This window comes from Capricornis sumatraensis, chromosome 5 (genome assembly GCF_032405125.1).
Source record: "Capricornis sumatraensis isolate serow.1 chromosome 5, serow.2, whole genome shotgun sequence".
NCBI lineage: Eukaryota > Metazoa > Chordata > Mammalia > Artiodactyla > Bovidae > Capricornis > Capricornis sumatraensis.
This window is the reverse complement of record NC_091073.1, coordinates 118209431-118237183: the sequence shown is the minus strand read 5'-3', so window position 1 is coordinate 118237183 and position 27753 is coordinate 118209431. Positions and strand designations below refer to the sequence as shown.

Below are 27753 nucleotides of genomic sequence, written 5' to 3'. Positions count from 1 at the left end.
GGGAGGAAGGTTGAGAGACCAGTTCAGAGGCTGTTTCAGGAGCCCTGGCAGAGATGGAAGAGCACAGGGCGACACGGGGTCCTTTCTGGAGACTCCATGGAACTTGCTGATGGAGTACAAATGGAAGGCTTAAGGAAAACGTAGTCCAGGATGAGTCCTCCACCCGTTTCTTGGGCAGAGCAACGCTGGATGGAGGGTGGGACTAATTTGCTAATGTGGGGAAGATAAGAAAGGGGCAGATGGCAGGGGAGTCAGAAAGTCTGTTTGGGAGATGTTAAGTTTGAACTGCCTATTACAGATAGCAAAGAAGCTGTGTGACATGGTCATTTAAATCTATGAATTTGGAATCCAAGGATGAGGACAGGCCTAGGGATATAAACAGGAGTGAATGCATGTGTTTGCATGTGAAAAATATTTAAAGCTCTGTCCCAAGAGAATCTTGACTCTCAAGGGGACGACTTTTCTGAGAAAGTCCTGTTTATGCATTTTGATGGCAATTCTAGTTCATCTGCATCCACGTCATTCATTTTGTGTTTCCTGAGTCCCAGGTTTTAGGCACTAGATACAGCGCTGTGAATGAGACCTGCTGCCACGCTAGTCTGAGAATTTTCCATCTAGTCTGAGAAACCAGTGTGTGAATATCGAGTTCAGATACAAAGGGCAAGGTAGTGAATGCAAAAGGCTTGTGGGAGCAGGATTTGAGGGCCTGAAGGAGGAAGGAGAGCAGGAGCAGCAGGGGGTCCTGGGAGGACTTCGCAGAAATGGGAGGGCCTCCCCAAAAGTGGTAAGAAAGGCGGAGGACTTCTGGCCATATCTGGAGAGCACTGGTTCATGCAGGAGGCCTTTTAAGAACGTAGGGCATAAGGGAAGAAAGGCGATGTGGAGTGGTCACTACAGGAGGCTGCTGGCCAGTTTCGCGCGTTCTCTCCTTAGCAGGGCGGTGTTAGGAAGGTCCTTTCTAGGGTTAGACTTCCAGACACTTCTTGCAAGCCAGGGAGCTTCCTCCTCAGCCGCCTGGCTGCGGGTCCCGCGGGCCCAGAACCTCTCCCCGGTAATTGCTTTCCGTAATGTGTTTGCTCCAAACCAATTTCACGCCTCCGTGAGGACTCCGCCCTGCACTGGAGCGCGGACCTCCCCACCACCAACCTACTCGCGTGTATCACGTGCGCGGCACACAATCGGCACACATTTAACCCAACGATATGCAGAGTTCAAGTACCTGGATACAGCCAACATACGTGAAACTACACGTGTGTATGCTAGGCTTTAAGACCCTCGTGTACAACCGTCCCCCGCCCCTCCCGCCCCAACCAGTGCACTCACAGTGAAGGCCCCTGCAGCGTCCAGCGCGCCGGCCCTCGGACCGCTCACCTGGTGCGGTTCCTTTGCTCTCCGCGCGTCTCGCGGACTAACGCCAGGGGGCGCTGCAGCACTCCGCGCCTCTTTCGCGGTGACGCAGTTGCGCGCTGCTGCCACCAGAGGGTACCCGCGGACAGAGCCCGAAGCTCCCCACCGTCAGTGGACACTCGCCCGATGAGGGAGGCGAAGGTGTATTTGGATTTGACTTAAAAGAGTACTTCGTTGTTTTTTTTTTTTCTGGGTGCTGGTTCTCAGTCCGTGAACGGGTGGCCAGATGAGGAGGTCGACACAGGCACACACAGAGAGGGTAGATTCAAAATAAAATTCTTCCGTAGAGAATTTCGCCAACTGGTGAGTAGTTAGATGGGACAAGTCAGCACATGGGCAGCCAAAGAAGCATTTTTAGCATTCCATTTTAGACGATGAGGGGAGGTGCTTACCTATACGGGCCTGTCCAGAGATTCAGTAGGAGAACCAGAGAGTTTTCTTCTCAGTAAAGAAAGGAGGCGGCTCCCTTCAGGTTTGAGAGTGACAGCTTCTGTCCTTGGTACTGATGGGAGAGTTAGAAACTGTGTTTGGAGAGCCCCTGATAGGAAGAAAGTCCGTAATCGACCACTCTGCTTTCCTTTGTCCAGTTAGTGAAGGAAGAACTCATTTTGAAGGGTATTTCCTTACATTCACGTGATTGTTGCAGGAGCTTTCTGACAAGACAGGGTGTATGCTCAGTTGCTCAATTGTGTCTGACTCTTTCAGCCCTTTGGACTGTAGCTCACCAGGTTCCTCTGTCCGTGGGATTATCCTGGCAAGAATACTGGGGTGGGTTGCCATTTCCTCCTCTAGAGGATCTTCCCCACCCAGGGACTGAACACGCCTCTCCTGCGTCTCTTGCATTGCAGGCGGGTTCTTTACCACTGCACCACCTGAGAAACTCAGAGTAGATATTAATTGCTGTCGCTCATGGATGGAGAAGGTAAGTCAAAAGGGCGCCAAGATCACATGGCCCAGAGAGGAGTCAGAACAGAAACTTAACTTTAGGTGTTTGGTTTTTTTTTAATTTATCCAACCAGTGCTCTTTTCCCTTTACCATGCAGCCTCAGTTCCACAGTCCACGACGGGGCAGGAAAAGGAAAGGGGCTGCTTCAGTTGCCACTGTGTGTGTGAGGGTTTTATTCTAATTCAGCTACTGAATATCAAGGACTGTGCAGAAGTCACACTTCATGACCCCAGCATGGCAAGGAAACAGATTGAGGATAAAAATGGATTACCAAATACAGTATCTCACAGACACACACCACACCAGAGCCATACAAAGCCCGGAGATCTCACGAGCCTTATTTCAGAGTTGGTGGCCCACTGGGACTTGTTGGCAACAAGCTTTAAGCCTCTACGCTCTGTGACAGCTTGAGCAGAGAATTCCACTTTGCAGAGTGTAGTTCTGGGCAGTGCGTTCTTGAACTAGATGATCTAACCTCTTCAAGATCAGAGGGTCTTTAACCTTGAATCCTGGACAACACATGATCCATTTCATCCCATCAAAAAGTGACAGACATTAAAATGGCCCTTTACTGGGGGAACTAGTTGGGGGTGGGGGCTATTCAGGGAGGAGATTTCAATATATATACTTTTGAACTTTTGGAATTTTGTGTTCGGTGGTTTTCTTAAGTATGCAAAAGGTGAATGTAGTTACTTTAAAAAAAATGGCTCTTCCTTCATGCTATATTTGATTGGTGGTGTTAATTCTCATACAGCTTTAATTTCAGTGATTGTAGCCCAAAAGTTTCCTTGGTAATTTTTCAAGTCAATAAGCCTCTGTTATCTACCCAACACTGTAAAGTCATCACCCCAAGTACTGACATCTCACTTTTTAACACACTTTTGAAGTCTGGTCTTCCACATGGGTACCAAGCAGTACTTGGTTAATTTTACAAAGGGTTCGGAATACCGTTAGGAGGATGGACAAGGATTATCCTTGTACTTTGGTGGTGATTGGTGTTCGCAGACTTGAGTTAAGGCACCTCTTCTTTCTCCATATCAACATGTCCCTCCAGACTCGATCTCTACAAAGTTTCAAGATAGAGCCTGAGACAGATCAGGACTCTGGAAACTACACCCTTCTCCCTCGACCTCTCTAATGCGCTGCCAGTCAAGCATAACGAAAGAAAGCCCCACCCTCTTCTGTCCCTCTTTGGTGACAGTGTCTTTCAGGGTGCTGATTTGAATACATCAGCCTAACATGAGCCAACACGACACCCCCAATGTGAATAAAGTTCCCTGAGACCCAGAGTTCCCACCTGCCTTGCGTTCTGTCCAAACGCTGAGACTCCAGTGTGAGTTTTCCTCCTCACCGGAACCAGATAACTCCTCTATTAGACCGCATCTTCCTAAACTCGCCTGCTCCTTCTACTGTGAATTTCAGCTTGCTTGGCTCTCCCTGGCCCCACCTGAATAACAGTTAGCAGACGACCTTCGTTTAGTTAGCCAGGGTTGCTCTCCGTCCTGAGGCTCCGGTCACTTTCTTCCGGTGACTTTCCTGACTTGTTTGTCTTGCCCACTGACCTGAGGCTGCTATGCAGCAGCAGAGCCCGGTGACTTTTGCCTCTAGAGTGACGACTCTACTTCTGGAAATCTGGAGGAAGAGGGGGAGGGTAAAAGGCGCGCCATTCCCGTGTCTGAGAAGGGGGGAGGTGAGCAGAGTCATCTGCAATTAGCGGATAATTAGCGCCGCTGACCCTTGGGGCTCATCAGCGCTCCCGGGGCCAGCCCCCAGCAATCAGCCAGGGCAGGTCGAGAGTGTCAGGCCCAGGAATGAATAGGGCTCATCAGCGGCGCGGGAGTCGGGGAGCCAATCAGGAAAATTAATAGCGGAAGAGAGGGAGAGCGAGCGAGGGAGGGAAACCCGGACAGACAGACAGACAAGAGAGACCGATGTAGGCAAGACATGAGGGGGCAGATAGAATAAGGCGGATGGGATAGGGAGTGAGAAGCAGGAGCCATCAGATAGGAATTGGGATAGAAAGGAGGGCGGGAAAGGAGACTGCGGGAGGGAGGAAAAGGACGAAAAGATGGAAAAGATGGAGGGAGCAGGGCGAGAGGAACGGTGAGTACTTGGTACAGTGTGGGCACTGGAAGAAATCGCTCACGGAGGCCAGGGTGAGGGACCCGGGGAGTCCGCGACGGAGGGGGAGTGAGGAGGAGCCAGTGAGAAGGGATACCGCCGGGGGCGAGGGTGAATCTGGTCTCCCGAGGACGAAAAGGATCCCCCCCACAACCGAGATGAGCGGTCCAGAGCCGCGGGACCGCGGAGGAGCGCGCCCCCTGCCGTCCGCGCCTCGCCGCCCGAGGGGGCGCCCGCCGCGTGGTCCGCCCGGGGGACCCGGGAGGGGGCGTCGGGGGGCAGGCGGCAGGCCACGCTGGGGTACTGGCCCTGAGTCCGACGGAGGGCGGCGGCCCGGACCGGGGCAGGGGCGGGGGGTGCTCCGATCGCGCGCCCGCCCCCACGCCCTCGCCGCGCCCGCCGCCCCGCGCTCGGTCCACGCGGGGGCCCGCCTCCGGATCCGCGCCAGGAGCCGAATGGGCAGAGCCGTGGGGGGGCGGTGGGGGGGCGGTGGGGGGGCGGTGGGCGGGCGGGCCGGAGGGAGGGGCACCGGTCCCGCCGCCGCCGCCGCCTCCTCGGCGGCCGCAAACTTTCACAAAGCGCCATGTCCGGCCTCATCAATCTCCATTAATAATAGTTGGTTGGGCTGCGGGGGGCGGGCGGGGGTCCCGGGCCGGCCGGCCGGCCGGGCCGCTGGGAACGGGCTCTGCGGAGAGAGCGGGAGCCCGGGCGCGGCGGCTGCGGGCGGAGGGAGGAAGTGAAGCGTAATTTGAGGAAGATGGATGAGTCCGGAGGGCGACACCCCCAGCCCGCCCGCTTGCCCGCCCCCTCCCTCCTTATGAGCAAGAGGAGCGCGGCGCCGGAGCCACACTGCGCCGAGCCCGCGCCCCGCCGCCACCTCGGCCCGGGAGCCAGGCAGCTAGCCCGGCGTGCGCGCGCAGGGCGCCCAAGCCGCGGGGGCGCACGGCGGCGCCCGGAGGGGAGCGCCCCGGGGCAGCCGCGGCTCTGGGCACCATGCAGCGAGCCGGCGGCGGGGGCGCCCCCGGGAGCGGAGGCGGGGGCGGCGGCGGCGGCGGCGGGGGCCCGGGCACCGCCTTCTCCATCGACTCCCTGATCGGGCCGCCGCCGCCGCGCTCCGGCCACTTGCTGTACACCGGCTACCCCATGTTCATGCCCTACCGGCCCCTCGTGCTGCCGCAGGCGCTGGCCCCCGCGCCGCTGCCCGCCGGCCTCCCGCCCCTCGCCCCGCTTGCCTCCTTCGCCGGCCGCCTGACCAACACCTTCTGCGCGGGCCTGGGCCAGGCCGTGCCCTCGATGGTGGCGCTGACCACCGCGCTGCCCAGCTTCGCGGAGCCACCCGACGCCTTCTACGGGCCCCCGGAGCTCGCCGCCGCCGCCGCCGCCGCCACTGCCGCCCGAAACCACCCCGAGCCGGGCGGCCGACGCCCGGAGGGCGGGCTGGACGCCGACGAGCCGCTGCCCGCCCGCGAGAAAGTGGCAGAACCCCCAGCGCCCCCGCCTGCGCACTTCTCCGAGACTTTCCCAAGTCTGCCGGGTAAGTGCCCGGGGCCGACTGGGGCGCCGGGCGGGAGGCTGGTCCCCCTGGAAGTCCGAGGCGGCAGCTTGCTCTCAGAGCCCCGGCACCTGCTCAGAGCCCCCGGAGTCTTGGAGCCCCAGATGCGCCGCCGTTGTGCGGAGCCACCTCCAGGTCCCAGATCCGCCGCCCGCTCTGCCTCCAGAGAGCCTGCAGCGTCGGCCCGAGACTCGCGCGTGCTCCTGGCCAGACTAGCGGGTTGCCTCCCGGCGGTCTAGTCCTCGGCCCCGGCTCCCGCGGCTGCTTGCAGAATCTCTTGCTCCTCTGCTGGGAGTAGAGAAGCTGCGCTGGTGGGATTCCTGGGGACACCAGCCAGACCCCCTGGTGAGGGGGCAGTGGGGCAGCTGTCAGTTCAGTAAGGGCTTCTGCGGAGACGGTGGTATTGACCCCCTGCGGGCCCTGGGAACAAAGGGAGTGGTCTTAAAGTGGTGCCGATGGTGGGGGGACCTGTGTGTCTCTTGGGTGTGGAGGTCGCTTCTGAACTGGCGGATTTACAGCCAGGCCTTGGAGAATCTAGCGGGAGCCTAGCACTGCGGACTGAGGTGGTCTGGGAGGCCGAGAGACAGGCTGAAGGCCGGGCTGAGTGGGGTGTGGCCCCAAGGCCTGGGAGTCCAGAATCCAGCTAAGATCCTGGAACCAGTGAGATTCAGCTAAGAGATCGTTCAGGGATCTCCTATCCTCCGTGGAGAATCACCTCTCAGGAGAGGTGAAGTGTATTCAAACAACCCTGTTTGGAATCAGTCCAAACAGGCCTCCCTGTTGACCTTTAACCCCTAGAAGCTGGAACAGCTTTCACTCTCCAGAGGCAGATTCGGGTGTGCTGAGACCCACAGCTTTTGCAGCTTGGTGGGTGGGCCCTATTAAAGAAAACCAGGAACTGCTTGCAAGTGTGGCATTCCTGAGGCTTCAAGTTCTTTAACATCAGGATGAACCTGCCTCTGCTTAACCGTTCATCACATCCAGTTTAGCAGGTGGAAGGGACCCAGGAGGCTTGGGGGAGGACTCTAGTGGAGACAAGGAGAGCCAGTAGCCCCCTTTGTCCTTCGCCAGGGGAGAGCTGTTCCCGGGGCGGGGGGGGTGGGGTGGGGGGGTTCCTGGGCCCTTTCTCAGAGTTGTCCAAAGGGCCAGTACTTCTTCCAGACCCCAAGGGCTGCTCTGGAGTATGTCTGCCTCTTCTTTCCCCTTTAGCCCTGGGCATTCTGGCTCTGGGGTACTCAGCTGCTGGTTTTTTGTACCTGGTTGGACCAGGAAGAACCAGTGACTGAAATCTAGGCAGCATCTCCTGGGAAGGATCCAGAGGAAATGATAGAGCTGCAGCTGGAACGTGGGAGGAGATGTCCACAAGATAAGGGGTGGGGGTGGGGAGGAGCCACAGGAGGAGGGGAGGAGGGAAGGATCAGTGGGGAGTCCTGAGACAGAAAGAAGAGCCAGGCTGGTGGCGTTGGGGGGTGAAGGGGTTTGGAGGCAGTAGGAGAAGCAGACACCTGAGGAACAGTTGAGCAGAGCCCGAGGGGAGAGGAAGACATCCCAGTGGAAGAGAGCAGGGGTGGAGTATCCCCAGAGCACGGGAGACCAAGCAACTCGTCCTGCTCTTCAGGTGCCGCCCTCCCCACTTCTTGTTTTGCCCCATCTGTGTAGTGGGGCCTCTTTTCTGAAGCAGGTAGAATCTCGGCAGGAACACCAGGCGTGGAGGTGGGGAAAAGCAGAAGGAAAGGACAGAAGACAAATGCTGAGGAATAGAACAGAGGCACACAGGCAGACTGTGCGCCCAGATCACCCAGCCATGCGAGCAAGGAGAGGGCTGCCTGCTGGAAGAGACGGGCAAGGGGCTTCCAGCGCTGGCTCCAGGAAAAGGGGGGCAGCGTTTCTGGGCCGGAAGTGTGTGTGTGCGCAATAGTTCTGTCCTGAGAGGACTGGGAAGGAGCTAAATGAATAGACTAGTAGGAGAGAGGGGAACGTTGCGACACTAGGAGCAATTTTTTTTAAAGGTTTGTCAATATTGAGAGTTACCAGAAATGAATTTATATACAGAACGAGGAAGAAAAGAGCTTCATCACCGAAAGAGAACGTTGGAAGCAGTAAAGGGGATTGTTCGTCGTTCCTGGAGTAACGACAAGGAATTTCTTTGCTAAGAAGGATGGGAAGGAGACCTCCCAGAGGAAGAATTCTGAGAGGTGCTGGAATGAAGGTCATCCCCCCATTAGGAAGAGAGGCACAGAAAGGGTTCTCAGTGGGGCTTCTGGGCCTGAGCAGGAAGGCAGAGACTTCAGATGGAAGGTTCACAGTTAATGAATGGGAGGGCTTCCTGTGACTGCGGCTTCTTCTTCTCCCTCTTAGTGCAAACTCTCCCGACTCATCTTCACCTCGCCACTCACGTCCACCTTCCCAGCCTTGATTTTTTTCTCCCAACAGAGTTGAGAAAAGAAAAAAGCAATTCCAGAAACATTAGATGTAAAATCAGTTTGAGGAGTGAAGACACATGGCCCATGCTGAAAGTGGTGGGAAAGCGAACACTCCGCTTGGCAAATTGTATCAGAGTATTTAGTACGAAGTAAAAGAGTTCTTTGAGCGAATAATGGAGCTGGAACCTCAATACAGATTTTGGAGAAGGGATGGCATCTTTAAAGTGACAGAGGAGGAATCGCTATTCTACTGTGAATGGGTAACGTGGATCTGAAGTTATTATTTTACATTTGTCTAGTGTCTTACAATTACTATCCATTTTAATGAAATTACAGTGAAGATAGGCCAATTTGGAGGATGGTGAGTGAAGTTCTTTTTGTTGGGAATTAGGACTATTTCTAAAAATTTTGCTGAGAGTTGAGACAGATAGCACCCTACTAGAATTGATGAGGAACAAAGCAGAACTTTATTATGGTTTGATGGCAGGGTAGGAGCTATATTAGGAGGCAGAGAGAAATACCATGTACAGAAATAATGGGGGCAGAAAAGGTTTGAAAGTGGTACCCTGAAAGCAATTCTAAGTTTGGAGCATGGGAGCAGTCGATGTGGATAACTGGGAGAGATGTCTTAATAGGAGTGATAATAGAATTTTGAACTAGCAGGGAAGATTTAAAAGTGTGAATCAACAGAAGCACCCAGACCAGTGCCATCTAGCAAGTCATTTATGTAATTAAAATAATTTTCTTAGCCACATTCAAATAGTAAAATGAAACAGGCGAAATTAATTTTTATAATTTATTTAACCCAGCATGTCCAAAATATTATTTCAGCATTATTCAATATAAAAAATTTAATGAGATGTTTGATATCCTCTTTTCACGCTGTCTCTGAGATCCTGTGTGTCTTTCACACATTCAGCACACCTCAAGTTCAAACCAGCCACGTTTCACGTGGTCTGTAGCCTCCTGTGGACCGTAGCTGACATATCAAATCTGGAGAATTGTAAGAACGGTCCTGTGAAAGGGATGAGGGGAAAGGAGCTTTGAAACAGGTGGGTAGTGAAGTTGTCGATGTGTTAAGAATATGGAGGGACCAGAACAGTTGGCCCCAAAAGACTTGAAGAGAGTTCTGCCTTGAGTGGGATGGGCAGAGATGATCTTGCATGTGAAGGTGTGTGAGCTCTGACCTAGGTATCGAGTTATTGAAGCTGACTTGAGAATGTGGAGCTCACACACGTCACAGAGAGGATGGGGGAAGCAGATGCTGCGTGCTAGGGAATGATGAAAAGAGCCGTCCATTTGGAAAAATTCAGGAGGAAACTTTGATTTGGAGGTGTTTCAGAGCAGCGGTTCATTCAGGGGGAAAGGGCTGGATTGCCTGAAAACAAATAGTTAAGGGATGGTGGATGCTCTGTATGTGATTGTTGGGTCGACAACGCAAATAGAGTGAGAGAGTGTTATGAAAGATAATGCCACTGCTGAGCGTGGCGAGGGAAAGACCACTTGTGGTTGAGATGGTGTGGAAAAGAAAACGTGGGGGGACTAACCTGGGAGGGAGATGGCAGGGTAGTGAGCATTCTCTTCTAAAACTAAGCAGAAAAAATGATTTGCTAATTTCTGAATAGAGACTGGCAATAATAATGGAAACCGTTCAAGGAGGCTAGCATGATATCCGAGTGCTGACTGAGGTCAGCCATGCACCTGGCCGTAGCCAGGGAGCGCTGAAGACGACCCATTAGTTAATTTCTGAACAGGTATCCATTATGACTGTTGGAATATAGTTACTCACAAGAGGAGAAAACTGGGAAGAATGATGTGACGTGGAATCAGAGACTTCTGTTAGAAACAGGGGTAGATTTTTCTTGGAAGTGATGGAGAGCATGTTTTCCTAGAAATTTTGAGGACGAGCGTACCGGGAACGGGACTGCTCCACTGACGTTTACAGAAAGGCACATGTTGCATTAACTTCATGTGAGTGAAAATGGACATTTATTTAGGAGTGACGCAGGGGTTCAGGTCTCAACTTTGTCAGTCATTAGCTCTACAGCTTCTGCAAGCCACTGAGTTCAATTCAGGAAACATTTGTAGTGTGTCTGTTATGACCTTAGTTTTCAGACACTCTGCATGTGTGGGTGCTAAGTCGCTTCAGTCGTGTCCCACTCTTTGCGACCCCATGGGCTGTAGCCCACCAGGCTTCTCTGTCCACGGGATTCTCCAGGCAAGAATACTGGAGTGGGTTGCCATTTCCTCCTCCAGGGGATCTTCCCAACCCAGGGATGGAACCCAGGTCTCCTACATTGCAGGCAGACTCTTTACTATCTGAGCCACCAGGGAAGCCACTTAAGACCCTATAGGCGATTCAAAATCTTATCACTTCTCTACGCTTCAGTTTCCTCACCTATAATGTAAGGTTTTAGTTCAGATGATTTTTAACATCCCTTTCAGCTTTATAGAACTAAAAGCTTGGTTTTCCTAGCCTCAGAATTTAAAGTTAGACTGTTAACATGGACTCCATGGACCCCCCCTTGTGAGGAAATCTGTTAATTATGGATGTGGAAAAAAATTTTTACATCTACATTTCTACAAACTTCTCACTGAAATTTGGCACATCCTGTGATTATGAAGGTAGGCCAGAAATCATCGCAGGGTCCGCAGTACCTGAGAGTTTTGTTGTCAATAGAGATCACAGATATTTTCATACAAACTAACAATTTTTGGAGACATCTTGTTGTTTAATGAATTGATAAAGAAATGTAAATGATTATATCTCAAATACATTTAAAATATTTGATAACTGTATTTTATATAATTGCTCCCTAATGTAATCCTATGTGTTTTAAGTTATGTACCTGAAAGCTCTGTTCTGCGAAGGGGTTCACAGGCTTTTTCAGGCTGCCACCTTTGGTTGACCCTGGGTGAGACAGAGAATGTTACTGGGAGGATTGGAATGGATATTGAGATACCTCGTGCCTCAGTGAAGGCAGCACTTGGGAAGGTTGGAAGACAGAGGGGTCTCTGCTGTTAACTAGGGAACTGGAGATTCTAAAAGTGAAAGTCACTCAGTCATGTCTGGCTCTTTGTGACCCCATGGACTAGACAGTCCATGGAATTCTCCAAGCCAGAATACTGGAGTGGGTAGCCTTTGCCTTCCCCAGGGGATCTTCCCAACCCAGGGATTGAACCCAGGTCTCCCACATTGTGGGCAGATCCTTTACCAGCTGCGCCACCAGGGAAGCCCAAGAATGCTGGAGTGGGTAGCCTATCCCTTCAGCAGATCTTCCTGACCCAGGGATCGAACCAGGGTCTCCCGTATTGCAGGCAGATTCTTTACTAACTGAGCTATCACGGAAGCCTAGATTCTAGAAGATTGGGGCATAATTCTTATACTCAGGGCAATGGGCTTGAATAGTCTATACTGGGAGTAGGAGGGGAGAGGCAGTAATTGGAATGAGGAGGGGCTAATGTTTTAACTAGAAAGGAGGGACGTAATGTTCTGAGCAAAGTATCGGCATTGAGGGTAGTGTTCGAGTGAGAAGCTACAGGCAAGGATGTTTTGCCTTGGAAATAACAGAGAAAGAAGGGTCTTTGCGGTGAAACGGATCGGGAGTTAGGAAGCAGCAATGATACAAGCAGTGTTGTAGATACACAAAAAAGAGAGGCGCTTAAAGAGGAACAGTGAGAAGAAAAGAACTCCCTGGGGGAGTTTTTCCCAGAGGGAATGGGGTCGCGGGGTACCCTGCCTCCGAACCAAGGGGGAGTGGAGAGCGCCCTCTTCAGGTGCTGCGGTGGTGATGCAGGAGGTCTGGATTAGGAGTGGAAGGGGAGAGGTTGGGGTTTTTCACTGACATCAGACTCATTCTTGGAGAAAGTTACAGCTTAGAGTCATGTGGAAGAAGTTTTGAAGTGCTCATTGGGAGAGTGAGAGGGGAAAGAGAAGCTTGAGTTGGTGTGGCAGAAGAGTGACCTTCACGGGTGAATTCAGTTGTGGTCGGAAGAGACAGCACAGCAAGGCAGGCCGTCAGGAGGCAGTGGCTTCCCTCTCTTCCCATCGCGGAAGGGAGAGGAATACTCTTCCAGAGATGAGAGGAGGTGTCTCATTAGAAGCAAAAGGCAGGGTGGTGCCAAGATTAACAGAGACCAGGGTCGTGCAGAGAAATCACTTCGTGAAAATGAGGGTGGGGGAAACTGGAAACGCCTTCTGAGCTGGGGACAGTGGGAGATGGATTCCTTAACTGAGAATTATGATAGCTTTTGTTCAGTCGCTCAGTCGTGTCCGACTCTTTGCGACCCCATGGACTGCAGCCCGCCAGGCCTCCCTGTCCTTCACTATCTCCCTGAATTTGCCCAAACTCCTGTCCATTGAGTTGGTGATGCCATCCCACCTTCTCATCCTCTGTCGTCCCCTTCTCCCCCTGCCTTCAACCTTTCCCAGCATCAGGGTCTTTTCCAGTGAGTCAGTTCTTCCCATCAGGTGGCCAAAGTATTGGAGCTTCAGGTATTAAAGTAGAAGTCTTGGATAAGCCGGAACTCCGTACTTGGAGCAATGGGAAGAGAAGCAATGCAGGTGTTCCAGGAGGGAGGGAGACTGAAGCTGAGAAGCAGTGTGTGTTGGCATGCGTGCATGCTCAGTCAGGAAGTCATGCCCAGTGCTTTGTGACCCCATGGACTCTAGCCCGCCAGGGTCCCCTGTCCAGGGGATTTCCCGGGCAAGAATACTAGAGTGGGTTGCCATGCTCTCCCCCAGGGGATCTTCCTGACCCAGGGACTGAACCAGCTTCTCCCTCTGCTCCTGCATTGGATGGTGGATTCTTTACCACTGAGCCACCTGGAAAGCCCTGGGTTGTGCTGGAATGGATGACAACTATCCTATAAATTATGCACCGGTCCCGGGAGTGTGTAACAGAGTGGTCTTGGCCCAACCACGCCTCTGTGTGTCCCAGCTTCCCCATCAGTAAAATGAGAGGTTTGAATTAGGTGACCTCTAAGGAAATGGCAACCCACTCCAGTGTTCTTGCCTGGAGAATCCCAGAGATGGGGGAGCCTGGTGGGCTGCCATCCGTGGGGTCGCACAGAGTTGGACACGACTGAAGCGACTTAGCAGCAACAACAGCAAGGTCACAGCAGCTTGACAGTTCTGTTATCTGTAGGGATACCTTTATTAGTGAGTTGTTCCCTTTAAAATAGAAAAAAAAAAAAAAGCCACCACACACATAAAAAAAAGCAAGGGGTCGGCGGGAGGGGCGGATTCTACATCTCAGTGCTGAGTTGTCCTGGTCCTAAGAGGAGGCAGCACCCGGATACCCACATCTCAGAATGGAATCAGGGCTGGGCTCTAGGGTGGAAAGGGCTCCATCATCTGTGACCAGGGGTGTGTTGCCTGAGTGGAGCCACGGACAGCTACCGTCCGGAATGAGAGAACCCCTGATAAAAGGTGGGTAGATCTTATCTGGGCCAGAAACGTCAGAGATCAGTTGTGACCGACTGGATGTTGTGAGGAAGGAAAGAGTGCCCAACGGCGAGTGGGAGACAGAGCAGCTGTGCTGTGCGATCAGCCCCTGGTCCCCTGTGCTATTTCTCCATCAGGGTTTCTAAAAGGTAGTTTTTACTTGTCTATTTTTTGGCCGAGCTGGGCCCTCACTGCCACGCCCTGGATTTCTCTGGTTGCCGTGCACCGGCTTCTCACTGCAGTGAGGCCTCTCGTTGGGAAGCGTGGGCTCCAGAGTGCTCGGGCTTCGGTAGTTGTGACTCTGGGGCTCTGGAGCACAGGCTCCGTAGTTGTGGCCCACGGGCCTAGGTGCCCCGTGGCATGTGGGTTCTTAGTTCCCAGACCAACGATTGGGCCTGTGTCCCCCACACTGACAGGCAGATTCATAACCGCTGGACCGTCGGGGATGTCCCTGGAACAGGGTTTATGACAGGGTGACAGTGGGTCTCAATCTCTGTTTCATTCATTGAAAACAGAGAGACCGTGCTGCCTGGAGGAACAGACGCAGGTTTTGGATGCCGATCTCAATCGCTTCTTGGCCTTTTGGCTAAGGTCAAGTGGATACCGATCTCAGCACCAGCTCTTTCTTGACCTGCGGCAGAAGACTAACCTCTGCAGTCTCTGTTGTCTCACCAGTAAAATAAAGGGCAGCAATCCTTACCTCTTGGATCTGAAGATTAAGTGAGAAGCAGTTTGTCCAGCTTCCTAAAGTAATAGGTGGGCAAGAAATTATCGGTATTGTCCACGTGCTAGAAATGGACAGGGAGCTTTCCTGGGGATTAAGTTGGGAAAGGCATCTTTACTAGAAATGGTGATGGGGGGCACTCTCTGAACTGAAAAGGACATGTTTCTGGGAGTGATGGTAAAATAGCCTTGTATTCTGAGGACTTAGTTTATATGGGGCATGCCGGGAGAGAACACTGCCTGCATCTAACACAGGTAGATTTCAGATTTTGTCTTTGGCTCTTTCTCCCTCTTTTCCGTTTTCCTGTCTTACATGTTGGTGAGAAACTCTCTGTAGACACCTCATGGACACGGCTGCCCAAAGCCTTTCAGCTGCATCCCAGGGAGACTGTTCTTCCTTTTTTCCCCATTAAAACAAATGGAAAACCAAAAGCAGCAAACAGATAAACAAAAAACTTTTTTATTCATCACAATCCCTATTCCCTCATATGTCTGATCTCAGCTTAGTGTTAGGAGCATGGCTATTGGATTAAAATAATTCATGCTGGATGGATTAAGGAGGGTTTTTAAAAGTCCAAATAACTTTCAAACTTGTGAAATTTTAGGTGGCACTGTTATGAGTAATTTGAGGGATGACCTGGGTATCTTTTGGGGGAAATTATTTTGGATGGGAGACGTGTGGGAGAGACGCAGGGGGCTTCCTTTTCCTGGAGTCATGTGATTCCTGTTACTTCTAGTTACAGTGGTGTCTGCAATCAGAACTTTTGGGGTTGCTTGTGACAACTGTTGGTTGGTTATGTCCAGTTGTTTGCGACCCCACAGACTGCAGCATGCCAGGCTTCCCTGTCCTTCACTGTCTCCTACAGCTTGCTCAAACTCATGTCCATTGAGTCAGTGATGCCATCCAACCATCTCATCCTCTGTCGCCCCCTTCTCCTCCCCTCCTCATTCTTTCCCAGCATCAGGGTCTTTTCCAATGAGTCAGCCCTTTGTATCAGGTGGCCAAAGTAGTGGAGCTTCAGCTTCAGCATCAGTCCTCCCAATGAATACTCAGGGCATTTCCCTAATTAAACTAAAATGGACATTTATTGATTCACGTGGATCCAAAAATGCAAGCCATGTTGTTGGGTCTTCCTGTCTTGCTCTTGGTCTGGCTCCTCTCTCTGCCTCCACCTCCTTTTCTCCTGGTGAGCGGGAAGGGAGGGCACAAGCTTAAGCCACCCTCAATTCTTATCATCCCAGGCGGGGACCCCAGGGGAGCACAGCACGTGTGAAGTCCTAAGGCCGACTCACTAGCTTGAGTCAAGGCCCCAGGAGATGGGAATGTGTGGATCGGCCAGCTCCAGGTCACTGTCCTTGTGATTGTGAAGGTGGGGAAATGTGACTGACATCCCCAGGCCCCTGGGCAGTTGATGGAGAACAGCGGCCAAAGAAGGAGGTGCCATGAGTGAACAGGAGGGGCAAGCGGAAAGGAAGGAAAGAGTGTTCCTTGAACTCCCTTTCGGCATCAAGGAGGAAAGCCACAGTGAAAGTCTGGCATGCCACAGCTGAGACCCAAGGCAACCAAATGAATAAATAAATATTTGGGGAGACTGTTTCCATCAGTGGGCAGTATTGTTCTTTAGGTGAGAAAATACACTTTTAAATAAAAGAAATAGTGACTGGTAAGGTGACATCATACAAACCAGTAATAATGGAAAAAGCAAACAGGAGAAAGATCAGGTGGGAATTTTGTCTTGGGAATGAGGGGGAAATGGCCTGTTACAGGACAAAGGTGAGATTCGGGGATTGAGGCCTCTCCTGCGGCGATTTAAGGACCATCTTAACATGGTTAAGGGAAGATGTTGAGGATGAGGTGATAAGTGGCCCTGATAAGGACCAGGTCTAAACCTAAACTGGCTTTGATAGGAAGGCTGTTGATCTGATGAAGCATCTGGGGAGGACTTCTCCTCCAAGTGGACGGAGGAAGACTGTTTACTGGAAAGAGTAGGAAGAGGTGATTGGAGACCTAGGAGAGCAGGGTTCTGGACCAGCTCTGTCCCTAGCGGTGTGACTGGGAAGTCATCTAATCTTTTAGAAATTCAGTTTTGTTCTCCGCCTGAAAGTAAGATGCGTAACTTCCCATTACTACCACTGGTAGGTCAGCTCTGCTGCAGTGAGTTGCCTGAAGATGACAATCCTAAGTGTGAAATCGCTTGGGAAGGTTAAGGGTCATGCAAGGGTGCTCTTGGCAATGACCACATTCAGTTCAGTTCAGTCGCTCAGTCGTGTTCGAATCTTTGTGACCCCACGGACTGCAGCACGCCAGGCTTCCTCGTCCATCACCAACTCCTGGAGCTTACTCAAACTCATGCCCTTCGGGTCAGTGATGCCATCCAACCACCTCATCCTCTGTCGTCCCCTTCTCCTCTTGCCTTCAATCTTTCCCAGCGTCAGGGTCTTTTCCAATGAGTGGCATTAGCATGCCCTGAAAGGAGCTCCAAGCTTGGGGTGGGCAGGTGGTGGTGGGGAAGTCTCTGTGACCTGGTCAAGAAGGTGGGAGGGGCTCTGGACCGCAGTGACACAGAGGAAGTTCTCATGTGGATTTGGAGTAAGGAATGCTGAAGACTCATGGGGAGAGCAGAGAAAGGAAGTGAATATTCCTTATTTTACCTAAAAGTATGGCAAGGAGTAGCAGCATAGCAGGGCATGAAATTAGTGAGGATGAATGAAAGACACATTGAAAGCAAGCCAGTTGCCATGAAGGATGGGAGAAAGTACCGTCTCCAAAAAGAGAAATAGTTACAAACTGGGTGTGATGGTAAAATGAAGGAGGTGCACACATGCCTCTTTCTGGGGAGATGACCTGGATTTTCCCACCTTTTGACCCCACCCTTCTGTATTCAGGAAGCTGGATAGTTGTCCAGAGAGGGGTTTGGGGCACGTGAGAGCTGTTGTTTAGTCGATAAGTCATGTCCAGCTCTGTGTGACTCCAGGGACTGTAGCCCGCCAGGCTCTTCTGTTGATGGGATTCTCCAGGCAAGAATACTGGAGTGGATTGCCATGCCCTGTTCCAGGGGATCTTCCCAAGTCAGGGATCAAACCTGCATTAGCAGGCAGATTCTTTACCACTGAGCCACCAGGGAGACCTGCCTGTGAAGGTCGTTGTTCTTTAAATGGAGGGAAGAGAAGCCAGAACTGAGTGTAGTGGGGGAGAGGCTTCTCAGCAAATAATAATGACTTGGTTATATGTCAGCTGGACCAGAGCAGGCCAGGTGAGGGCTGGACAGTGCAGAAGCTCTGTGAGTTCCTGTGGCTGGGGGTCTAAGGTGGTTTTGCATCCTGGGGGCTCTTCTGCCACATGACCCAGGCTCGTCATCCTCGCTGACCTTGGCGGCCGTGGACTCCTCTCTAGGTGGTATGTACCTGGGGCAATTTGTTCTTCCTACTGGAGAACACCTACCACGGAGACTCTGGCCCCAAATTAGGGCTTCTCGTCCTCTCCCAAGGAAGACTCGTTGCAAGGGCGCCCCTGAAGCCTGAGTGCTGCTCTCTGCAGAGGGACAATGCCCCTGGAGCGGATCCTACAAGTAATCACGGTTCAAACCGTGTGATTTCTGCTTTTCAGGACAATAGCATCTACCAGGAGGACGTGATGTTTCCTAATAACAAGCTGCCCCACTGCCATTTCCCCTGGATAGATGAACAAAGGCTTTTCACAGACTCTAGACCTGCCCATAGGGAACAAGCTGAAAACAGTGTACTCTTTTAAAACATTTTTATTTTATATTGGATATAGTTGATTTACAATGTTGTGTTAGTTTCAGGTGAACAGCAAAGTGATTTAGATATCCATTCAGTTCAGTTGCTCAGTCGTGTCAGACTCTTTGTGACTCCGTGGGCTGCAGCACACCGGGCTTCCCTGTCTTTCACTATCTCCCAGAGCTTGCTCAAACTCATATCCATTGAGTCAGTGATTCCATCCAACCATCTCATCCTCTGTCGTCCCCTTCTCCTCCTGCCTTCAATCTTTCCCAGCATCAGGGTCTTTTCCAAGGAGTTAGCTCTTTGCATCAGGTGGCCATAGTATTGGAGCTTCAGCATCATTCCGTCCAACAACTATTCAGGACTGATTTCCTTTAGGATTGATTGGTTTGATCTCCTTGCAGTCCAAGGGACTCTCAAGAGTCTTCTTCAACACCACAGTTTAAAAGCATCAATTCTTTGGCACTCAGCTTTCTTTATAGTCCAACTATCACATCCATACATGACTACTGGAAAAACCACAGCTTTGGCTAGATGGACCTTTGTTGGCAAAGTAACGTCTCTGCTTTTTAATATGCTGCATAGGTTGGTCATAGCTTTTCTTCTAAGGAGCAAGCATCTTTTAATTTCATGGCTGCAGTCACCATCTGCAGTGATTTTGGAGCCCAAGAAAATAAAGACTCTCACTGTTTCCATTGTTTCCCCATCTATTTGCCATGAAGTGATGCCATGATCTTCATTTTCTGAATGTTGAGTTTTAAGCCAACTTTTCACTCTCCTCTTTCACTTTCATCAAGAGGCTCTTTAGTTCTTTGCTTTCTGCCATAAGGGTGGTGTCATCTGCATATCTGAGGTTATTGATATTTCTCCTGGCAATCTTGATTCTAGCTTGTGCTTCATCCAGCCTGGCATTTCACACAATGTACTCTGCATGAAAGTTAAATAAGCAGGGTGACAGTATACAGCCTTGATGTACTCCTTTCCTAATTTGGAACCAGTCTGTTTTTCCATGTCCAGTTCCATGTCCAAATTTAGTTATACATATACATAAATCTTCTTCCCTGCTAGCTCAGCTGGTAAAGAATCTGCCTGACCTGGGTTCGATCCCTGGGTTGGCGCTACCAACTCCAGTATTTTGGCCTAGAGAATTCCATGGACTGTACAGTCCATGGGGTTGCAAAGAGTCGGACAAGACTGAGCGATTTTCACTTCAGTTTACATACATAAATCTATTCTTTTAAAGATTCTTTTCTCATATAGGTAATTAGAGTGTTTTTTTTTAATTTTTATTTTTACTTTATTTTACTTTACAATACTGTATTGGTTTTGCCATACATTGACATGAATCGACCACGGGTGTACATGAGTTCCCAATCATGAACCCCCCTCCCACCTCCCACCCCATATCATCTCTCTGGATCATCCCCTTGCACCAGCCCCAAGCATCCTGTATCCTGTATCGAACATAGACTGGCGATTCGTTTCTTACATGATAGTATACATGTTTCAATGCCATTCTCCCAGTAATTAGAGTATTAAGTAGAGGTCCCTGTGCTATGCAGTAGGTCTTTATTATCTATTTTACATATAGATCAATGTTTTCTTATATAACCAGTAATGTCCCTTTTAATCACAAAGGACAGACCTTCTCTCTCCAGCCATGCTACCTAGCACAGCCAGATTGTTCCCAATGAAACACTTTTCCTTCTGCCCCAGATTTTCTCACCAAGATCGTTATTTCCCATGTAAAATTTTTAACAATGTTTTATTGATCAAATTTTTTGGTTCACATCAGCCAGCTATATAGCATCTGCAGTTAGAAATTTGCTTTCATGGACAGTTTATCCACCAGGTTCAATTATTCTCAATCAAATTTTGCAAATAGAAATTTTATCAGCGAGATGTGGTTCTGTCAAGTTTTAGTCAAAACCATTTTCCTACGTGCAGTTTTTGTTTCGAGTATGCTTGCTATTTAGTATGTATTATGAAATTCAATAAAAGAGTTTGCATTAATTTTTTAGCTAATTCATGAGAAACTAGTAAGGCTGTTTCAGGACTGCTGTGCTGTAAAGGATCGGACTGCTCTGTTGTTCAGCCAGTCCTTCGGAATACGTTTCCGGTCACTTTGGGTCTTGAGTTCTCAAGTGCTCCCGGCACTGGTGGAGCAAAGAACAAATGGCTGGGCTCCAAATCCATCAGTGTTTACAGTGTAGCATCTGTTGGGTTATTTTTTTGGGGGGGAAGGCTTTTTACTCTCTGCCCCCGCAACTCCCTGATTTTTTTTTCTATTTTCTCCCTAAACTTTTCAGCCCTTTCAGTTTCTCTGACTGATCATCTGATTCTTCTGTCCCTGGTTGCCTGTCCCGCTTCCCCCAGCCTCACTTGGTGCCCCAGACCCTTTCCTCTGAGAGCTAGCGGTATTTTCCCTTCTCTCTGCTTTCTTCTATTTCCCTGCCATCTCCTTCCAAGGGCTGCTTATCAGACCCCTCAATGTCGTGATTATAAAGGCTCAGAAAAAACTCTTCCCCTCCCCCCACCCACCACCACGCAGAATCCCGCCGGGATCAAGTAACCAAGAGAGGTTGTGAACCTGCGCTTCCTGTATGGCTTTAAAAGCAGCGCTGGGGGTGGCCTGGTCGTGTGGGCTCGGCTTTCACAGAATCTGTGTGAAGACAGAGGGATGGATGATGTGATCTCAGGAGGGCCCTGCCAGATCGGGAACCTGGGAACCTCATCTCAGTCATCATCAATTTAGATTTATTGGACACCCCCTGGGTGCTTGGAGCTGTGCTAAATGATTTCATTCTTCAAGCCCTGAATCCTAGTTTCTGCCTTTTTGTAGCAGCTGGTTAAAGTAGTGTAGTACTGGGCTGGGTTTTAACAAGCTTTTCTTTCTGTTGTTTACTGCCAACCATGTTTTAAAAATTAGAAATTAAAAGTTAGAGGATTTAATAATGATGTTGGGGATTGCCCTTGATTTCCTTTAGCATGAGATCCTGTCGGTTCCCACCGCACATGGATCCCTCTCCAGCGACTCTCAGATCAGAGGGCCTAAGGCTTCCCTTGTGGCTCAGCTGGTAAAGAATCTGCCTGCAGTGTGGGAGACGTGGGTTCAATCCCTAGGTTGGGAAGATCCCCTGGAGAAGGGAAAGGCTACCCACTCCAGTAATCTGGCCTGGAGAATTCCATGGACTGTATAGTCCATGGGGTCACAAAGAGTCAGACACGACTGAGTGACTTTCACTTTTCACTTTCACTGGAAAGTGGGGAGAATAATATTTATGGAGAGGATGTCTTTTGTCTGGAGCTAGGCTGGAGAAACAGGGTTGTAGGGAATATTTTAGGGGAGGCTTGAGAAAGGAAGGACAGAGAGGGAGAATCAGAAAGTGCTCGGGAGTAGATTCTTTCTTTCAGTCAACAAATATTTATCCAGGACGTCCCTGGTGGTCCGGTGGCTAAGACGCCGTGCTCCCGTTGCAGAGGGCCTGGGCTTGATCCCTGGTCAAGGAACTAGATCCCTCACGTCACAACTAACACCTGGTGCAGCCAAATAAAAATACATTTAAAAAGGAGGTATTTTCTCAGTGCCTACTCTGTGCAGGTAGCTTTCTAGTTGCTGAGAATATAGCAGTGAAATATATATATATATACCTTCCTGGAAAGTGAAAGAAAGTGAAAGTCACTCAGTCGTGTCCGACTCTTTGCAACCCCACGGACTATTCACCAGGCCAGGATACTGGAGTGGGTAGCCTTTCCCTTCTCCAGGGGATCTTCCCAACCCACAGATCAAACCCAGGGCTCCCGCATTGTGGGCAGATTCTTTCCCAGCTGAGCCACCAGGGAAGCCCAAGAATACTGGAGTGGGTAGCCTATCCCTTCTCCAGGGGATCTTCCCGACCCAGGAATTGAACCGGGGTCTCCTGCGTTGCAGGCGGATTCTTTACCAGCTGAGCCACTAGGGAAGCCCACCTTCATGGAACTTATGTTTTAGTAGGAAGAGACAGCCAAAAAAACAGAGTTTGTTTTGCAGTGGCAATGGCCCCTGAGGCCCTGCACCCAGGGAGGGCCCCCACACTCCCAGGGAACGTCAAGGCAACCTCCACACGGCTGTTCTGTCACGTTTGCTCTGCAGGAGAGAGCTCGTGAGCCTAGGTCTGTCTGCGCCGTGCTTGGATCCTGTGGGGAGAACACCCTGGCTGCCCACCTGGATCTCAGGCCTAGGGGCCAAAATGGCATTTTTCTCCCGGGGAGCCCTAACGCGGGGCGGCCCTGCAACTGCTTGCAAAGGCATCCCATCGCTGTTTGCTTCCTTCTGCCAGAGCTAGCTTGCTCTCCACTTAAGCATTTGGCAAGCCAGGGCTGGCCCGCCACTCCTCGCTGGGGGCCCATGGGAGGTGCCAGGTGCCCTCGAGCTAGGGGACCCCGGCATGGCACCCGGCCCCATCAGACGCACTCCCACAGCCTCCTTCCTCATGGGCAGGACCGCGCTGACCTAGGAATGTGTTTGCAAGGCTCGCAGAGCGCAGGCTGACACGAGGCCCTGACTTGGGAATTGAGGCCCTGGGAGTAGGCCCAGAGGTCTGGCGTCTGAAGAGCCACACACTTGCTGCACGATAGAGGCCTGAAAACCCAATAAAAATAAATGAATAAAGTTGGTTACGTATACCATAGCAACAAGTAAAGCAGAGAAAGGAGATGGGAAGCGTAGGGAGTTTTGATTTTAAAAAGGAAGATCGGGTCTCATTGATAAAGACCTGAAGGAGATAGGGAATGAGCCAGTGCCAGAATCTAGGTGAAGAATCTAGTATTCCAAACAGAATAACCCAGGGGAAGAGCAGGGGAAGGGGTGGGAGGGGCAGAGCAGGAGAAAACGTTGATGAACTAGCAAGAGAGGAGGGTGACTCGGGCTAGTTGGACCCAGAGGAGGTGATGAGAAGTCAGTTGGGCAGCGGCTCTACTGAGATTTGCTGGTGGGCTGGTCACAGATGGTGGGAGTGAAGGTCTGGTCTGAATAATGGGGGTGGGGTGGGGGAGTTAGCACTACCTGAGATCGGAAGGGAGAGGGGCTGAGACCGGGAGAAGCTGACTCTGGAGAAGGTTCAGGAGTCCAGTTTGGGACACCATTAAACTTGCGTTTTGGGGAGGTGGGGATGGCCTGGGAAAGGGCCCTTAATGACATGAAAGGGGGACTCAGGGATGTGAATCTTGCAGAAATTAAACCGATTTTGGATCGGGATGAGGTCAGGGAGAAAGCCCGGGGTGCTGGGAGTTGAGCCCCGAGAGGCAGGTCACCGGTGGGTGCAGGTGGGTGAAGTTGGATGGGCTGCCAGAGAACCAAGCCCACCTTTGAGGGTAGCAGTAAGGCCTGGGTGAGGCTGTCAGGGGGTGTGCCACGCGGGCTTTGAGATGGTGGATGCTGCAGGAAGCCCTCCAGGAAGAGACAGGGCCGGGGAATGACACCACCGGAGGAGGGGTGGAAACGTGCGTGGACTGGGACGGGGTGGGTGAGCGGGGCGAGGCTGGATCGTGGCCTCTAAGGAGAATGTAAACGCGGTTCCTGAGCAAAAGAACAGGTGCGGGTAGCATCCGTTCAGGACAGCTCTGGGGTCGGGAAAGGGAGCTGAAAGTGAGCGGGGCGGGGTGGGGGCGCAGGCGGATGGCAGGGGTGAGAGAGGAGGGCCGGCCCCGCCGGGAGCGTGGAGCTGCTCCAGCCTCACGCATGCGCGTGCGCGCACACTGCCCGTCTGGGAAGCATGTCGCGGGGTCACCTTCTCGACCTCGGAGTGTGCGACACACGTGGTGATGTGCACACATGCGCCCCCACCTGTACACCGCGAGCTCCACTGGTGAGGGGCTGACTGTTCAGTTGACGGGTTAATCTGTTTTCTTCTCGTTCTCCTTTCTACCGGTCGGTTTTCTTTTTGACTTTTTGTGGTTCCCCTGTTGATTGGTCCTTTGGGCAGAAAACAAGGGATTTTGTAAAACTCAAACGCTAAAAAACACTTGTCATGCCTTATCTGTGGTTCCGATAAAAATGTCGCTATGACGCGACCAACGGTGGAATTAAACTTTAAAATTATGTATGGGTTAAAATGTTTATATGCCCGTGATTACAAATAACCAGCAGCCTACTGAGTCAGAATCTCTCTTTTCCCCTTTTCCTCTCTGTATTCCCTCCCTCGCTGCACTTCTATTTCTTCCTCCGCCTCGCCTCTCTTGTTCCCTCCGGTTTTCAGCTGACATTGAGCTCAGGGTACCCAGGATTCTGAACTTGGGCAGAAAGCAGCTGTTGGTGCTTTTCACCTCCTTGGCTGGGACAGAGGGAAGGTGGAAAAGAGATGGCATCTTTTTTTTTTTTTTTTTTTTGAGATGACATCTTTTTAAAATGAAGGCTGGAAAGAGTCCTGGGGGAGCTGAGTGATTGGAAGAAAAACCTGGCCATCGAGAAAGTGGTGTGTGTGGTGGGAGGGCTCCCTGGTCTGGGCTGGAAGTACAGACACCTCCTGACTCTTGGGTCCTTGGGTAACACTTCCTGGATCCCAGTATGGGGCAGGAGGGAATCACATGACCCCTAAGTTTCCATCTGGAAACGAGATGCTAAGATTCCCAGCTCCATGAAAGAGGGAAGGAAGGGGGGCAGACTAGAGGGGCTTGCGTGGCTCTTCCCACAAGGCCAGGTGAGGAGTCCCGGGAGGAGAACAGAGGCGGCCTCCTCTCTGTCCCGCAAAAGTGAATCCTCCTGCGTTCTCACTCCTGCCTGTGGCTACTGAAAGGATCCCGAGCCCGGCTCCAGCTGTTTCATCATGATGAGCAGCTGCACGGTCTGGGCTTGGAGGGGCGGTCCATGAGTGGGGAGCCCTTCACTGGGGTCTAGAGACAGCTGGGGAGGTAGCAGGTAGGGAAATGAGGTTGAGGGGTGGGGGCTGAGGCATCTGGGTCCTAGGAATGGGGCCCTCTTGATGGTTGCCTCCCCTGTGTTGCCTGAGTGAAGTCTGTGCTGGTTAATACCTTTCTTCTCGTCTGTCTTCCCAAACCTCTTCCCACTCTGCCCTGCCTGTGTGCCCTGCTGTCTTATCCCCTCCATGTCTGTCTCTCCTCCGGCCGGCATGCTGTCCACACCTGGCCCCGGTTCCACGTGCCGCCTCCAACCTGTCTGCCTTCTCCTTGCCTCCCCCACAAACCCGATCCCACCCCGACCCCACCCTGTTGGACCCCACTCCCCGCAGCAGAGGGGAAGGTGTACAGCTCCGATGAGGAAAAGCTGGAGGCGCCCGCAGGAGACCCGGCAGGCAGTGAGCAGGAGGAAGAGGGCTCGGGCGCGGACAGTGAGGATGACGGCTTCCTGGACAGTTCTGCCGGGGGCCCCGGGGCCCTCCTGGGACCTAAACCGAAGCTGAAGGGCGGCCTGGGGACCGCAGCGGAGGAGGGGGCGCCCTCGACAGGAGTCCCGGCCCCTGGGGGCAAGAGCCGGAGGCGCCGCACGGCCTTCACCAGCGAGCAGCTCCTGGAGCTGGAGAAGGAGTTCCACTGCAAGAAGTACCTCTCGCTGACCGAGCGCTCCCAGATCGCGCACGCCCTCAAGCTCAGCGAGGTGCAGGTCAAGATCTGGTTCCAGAACCGGCGGGCCAAGTGGAAGCGCATCAAAGCCGGGAACGTGAGCAGCCGCTCTGGGGAGCCCGTGAGAAACCCCAAGATCGTGGTCCCCATACCCGTGCACGTCAACAGGTTTGCCGTGAGGAGCCAGCACCAACAGATGGAGCAGGGGGCCCGGCCCTGAGCGACTCCCCGGGTGCCTGGGGAGGCACAGGTCTGCGAGGACACTGGGCTGGGCTCTGGGGACCACAGGGGCCCCTGCCGTGGTCCTGCCCTCAGATGGGGCTCCGTTGGCAATTGGCACGGCTCTGGGGGGCCCTCCTGGCAACCTGAGATGTGGACCCTTTCTGGGTCCTGGGCCATGCCAGAGGCCCCAGGCCTGGACTTCAGGGGTTCTCGCTGTTGAGGAGCTGCTGGGACTGAAAAGGAGCTCCTCGGGCCTACAGGGTGCCCCTTCCTTCAACTGATGCCCTAGAGTCGCTTTTGAGGGGTGGGAGGCAGCCAGGGTGAGACCTGCCAAGCTGGTCACAGCTCCTTATTTATTTTGTGTAAAGTTTGTATATATGGAGCTCTCTGCCTCGGTCTGTCTGTGTCTTCCAGAGGGACTGGGGAGGTCATGTCTCCTCCAGCCTCAGTTTAACCTCCAGCCCCAGGGCGGGCACCGCCTCGCCGGTCTACAGCGCAGGACGTGCAAAGAAACAGGTTTCTGCCCCCTTAGGTACCCCTTTGGCACTCACCGTCTCCCCCACGTAACCTACCTCTGCTTCTGTCCTTTCCCGCTGCACTCACCGCTCACTGTTCCCACCTCCAGATCTCACACTCCTAACTCACTCGCTTCTGAATTGAGAGGAAGTGAAGTGCTAGAGTCCAGGTTCTCAGGGGGGCTGCGTCCAGGCTGTCTGACTAGGTGGAGGCCATGAGTCCTGTGAGGACCCGGGGCAGGCCAGGGGCTCACCCTCGTCACCCGGGAGCCTGACCATCGTAAATCATCTTCTGTGCAGAGGACTTGGCAGCTCAGGCCACATCTGCTGCTCTCTGACATTCCAGATGTGAGGGCCTGGAGTGGAAGACCCACATCCAGTCCTGTTACAGTGCTGATGGTGGTCTCCCTTCCCACCCACCCTGCCCCATTTGCAAGCTTGGGACCCCAGATCCTCCTCTGTTTGAGAGGGCCCACTGCAGAGTGCAGGAGGCAGACATGTGTGTCTGGTGGTTCTGGGAGGGGGTGTGCTGTGGGGGAAGCTACAGAGATAGGAGCTAAAGGCTTCAGGGTGGGGATTCTGTGAGCAAATTAAGGAACAGCAAGCAAATTAAGGTGGGCAAAGGAGACAGACAGACGTGAGGCTTCAGCGACACCCGCAGGGCACAGGGTAGACCAGGACAGAACGAGACAAGCTGAAGCTGCCGGCTGCTTCCCTGCCTTCGCAAGACGGGTTGCCGTCCTGTACCCAGAGAGACCGGCTGCAGCTGCTGTCACGGGCCGCCTGGGAAGAAACAGGACCTGCCCTCTTCCTGAGCCACTGAGATTAAAAGGCTCCGAGGGAGGCAGGTGAGCAAGGGGAGGGAAGGGCAGCCCCGGCCAGCCTCCTCACTGCCCCAGGGCAGTGTGCGATGGGTCCCAGCTCCAGGCTGGTCAGCCGTCTAGTCGATCACATGTCCGCTGCCTGCCTCTCCCAATGGGACTGCAACAGCCCTTCCCTCCCAGCGGCTCTGGGAGCCAGAGGGAAGGGACCTTGGAGCTGTGGTTGGTCTTGAGCCAGGGCTGCACAGCGCCTGGGCTGGGACACACATCCAGGGT

At 52.3% G+C, this 27753-nt stretch overlaps 1 protein-coding gene across 1 annotated transcript; it reads left to right on the top strand.

Moving 5' to 3' along the window:
* Nucleotides 1-5467: 5467 nt before the first annotated feature.
* GBX1 (gastrulation brain homeobox 1) lies at nucleotides 5468-26139 on the top strand. The gene is made up of 2 exons (XM_068972296.1): nucleotides 5468-6008; nucleotides 25589-26139. The coding sequence occupies exons 1-2, from the start codon at nucleotides 5468-5470 to the stop codon at nucleotides 26137-26139; spliced, it is 1092 nt and encodes a 363-aa protein (XP_068828397.1).
* The last annotated feature ends 1614 nt before the right edge of the window (nucleotides 26140-27753 follow it).

Bases quoted from the DNA above. Each gene is read 5' to 3' on its own strand.
- GBX1 (XM_068972296.1), top strand. From the start codon at position 5,468: ATGCAGCGAGCCGGCGGCGGGGGCGCCCCCGGGAGCGGAGGCGGGGGC. The intron at 6,009-25,588 runs GTAAGTGCCCGG...CACTCCCCGCAG, and splicing joins GACTTTCCCAAGTCTGCCGG to CAGAGGGGAAGGTGTACAGC.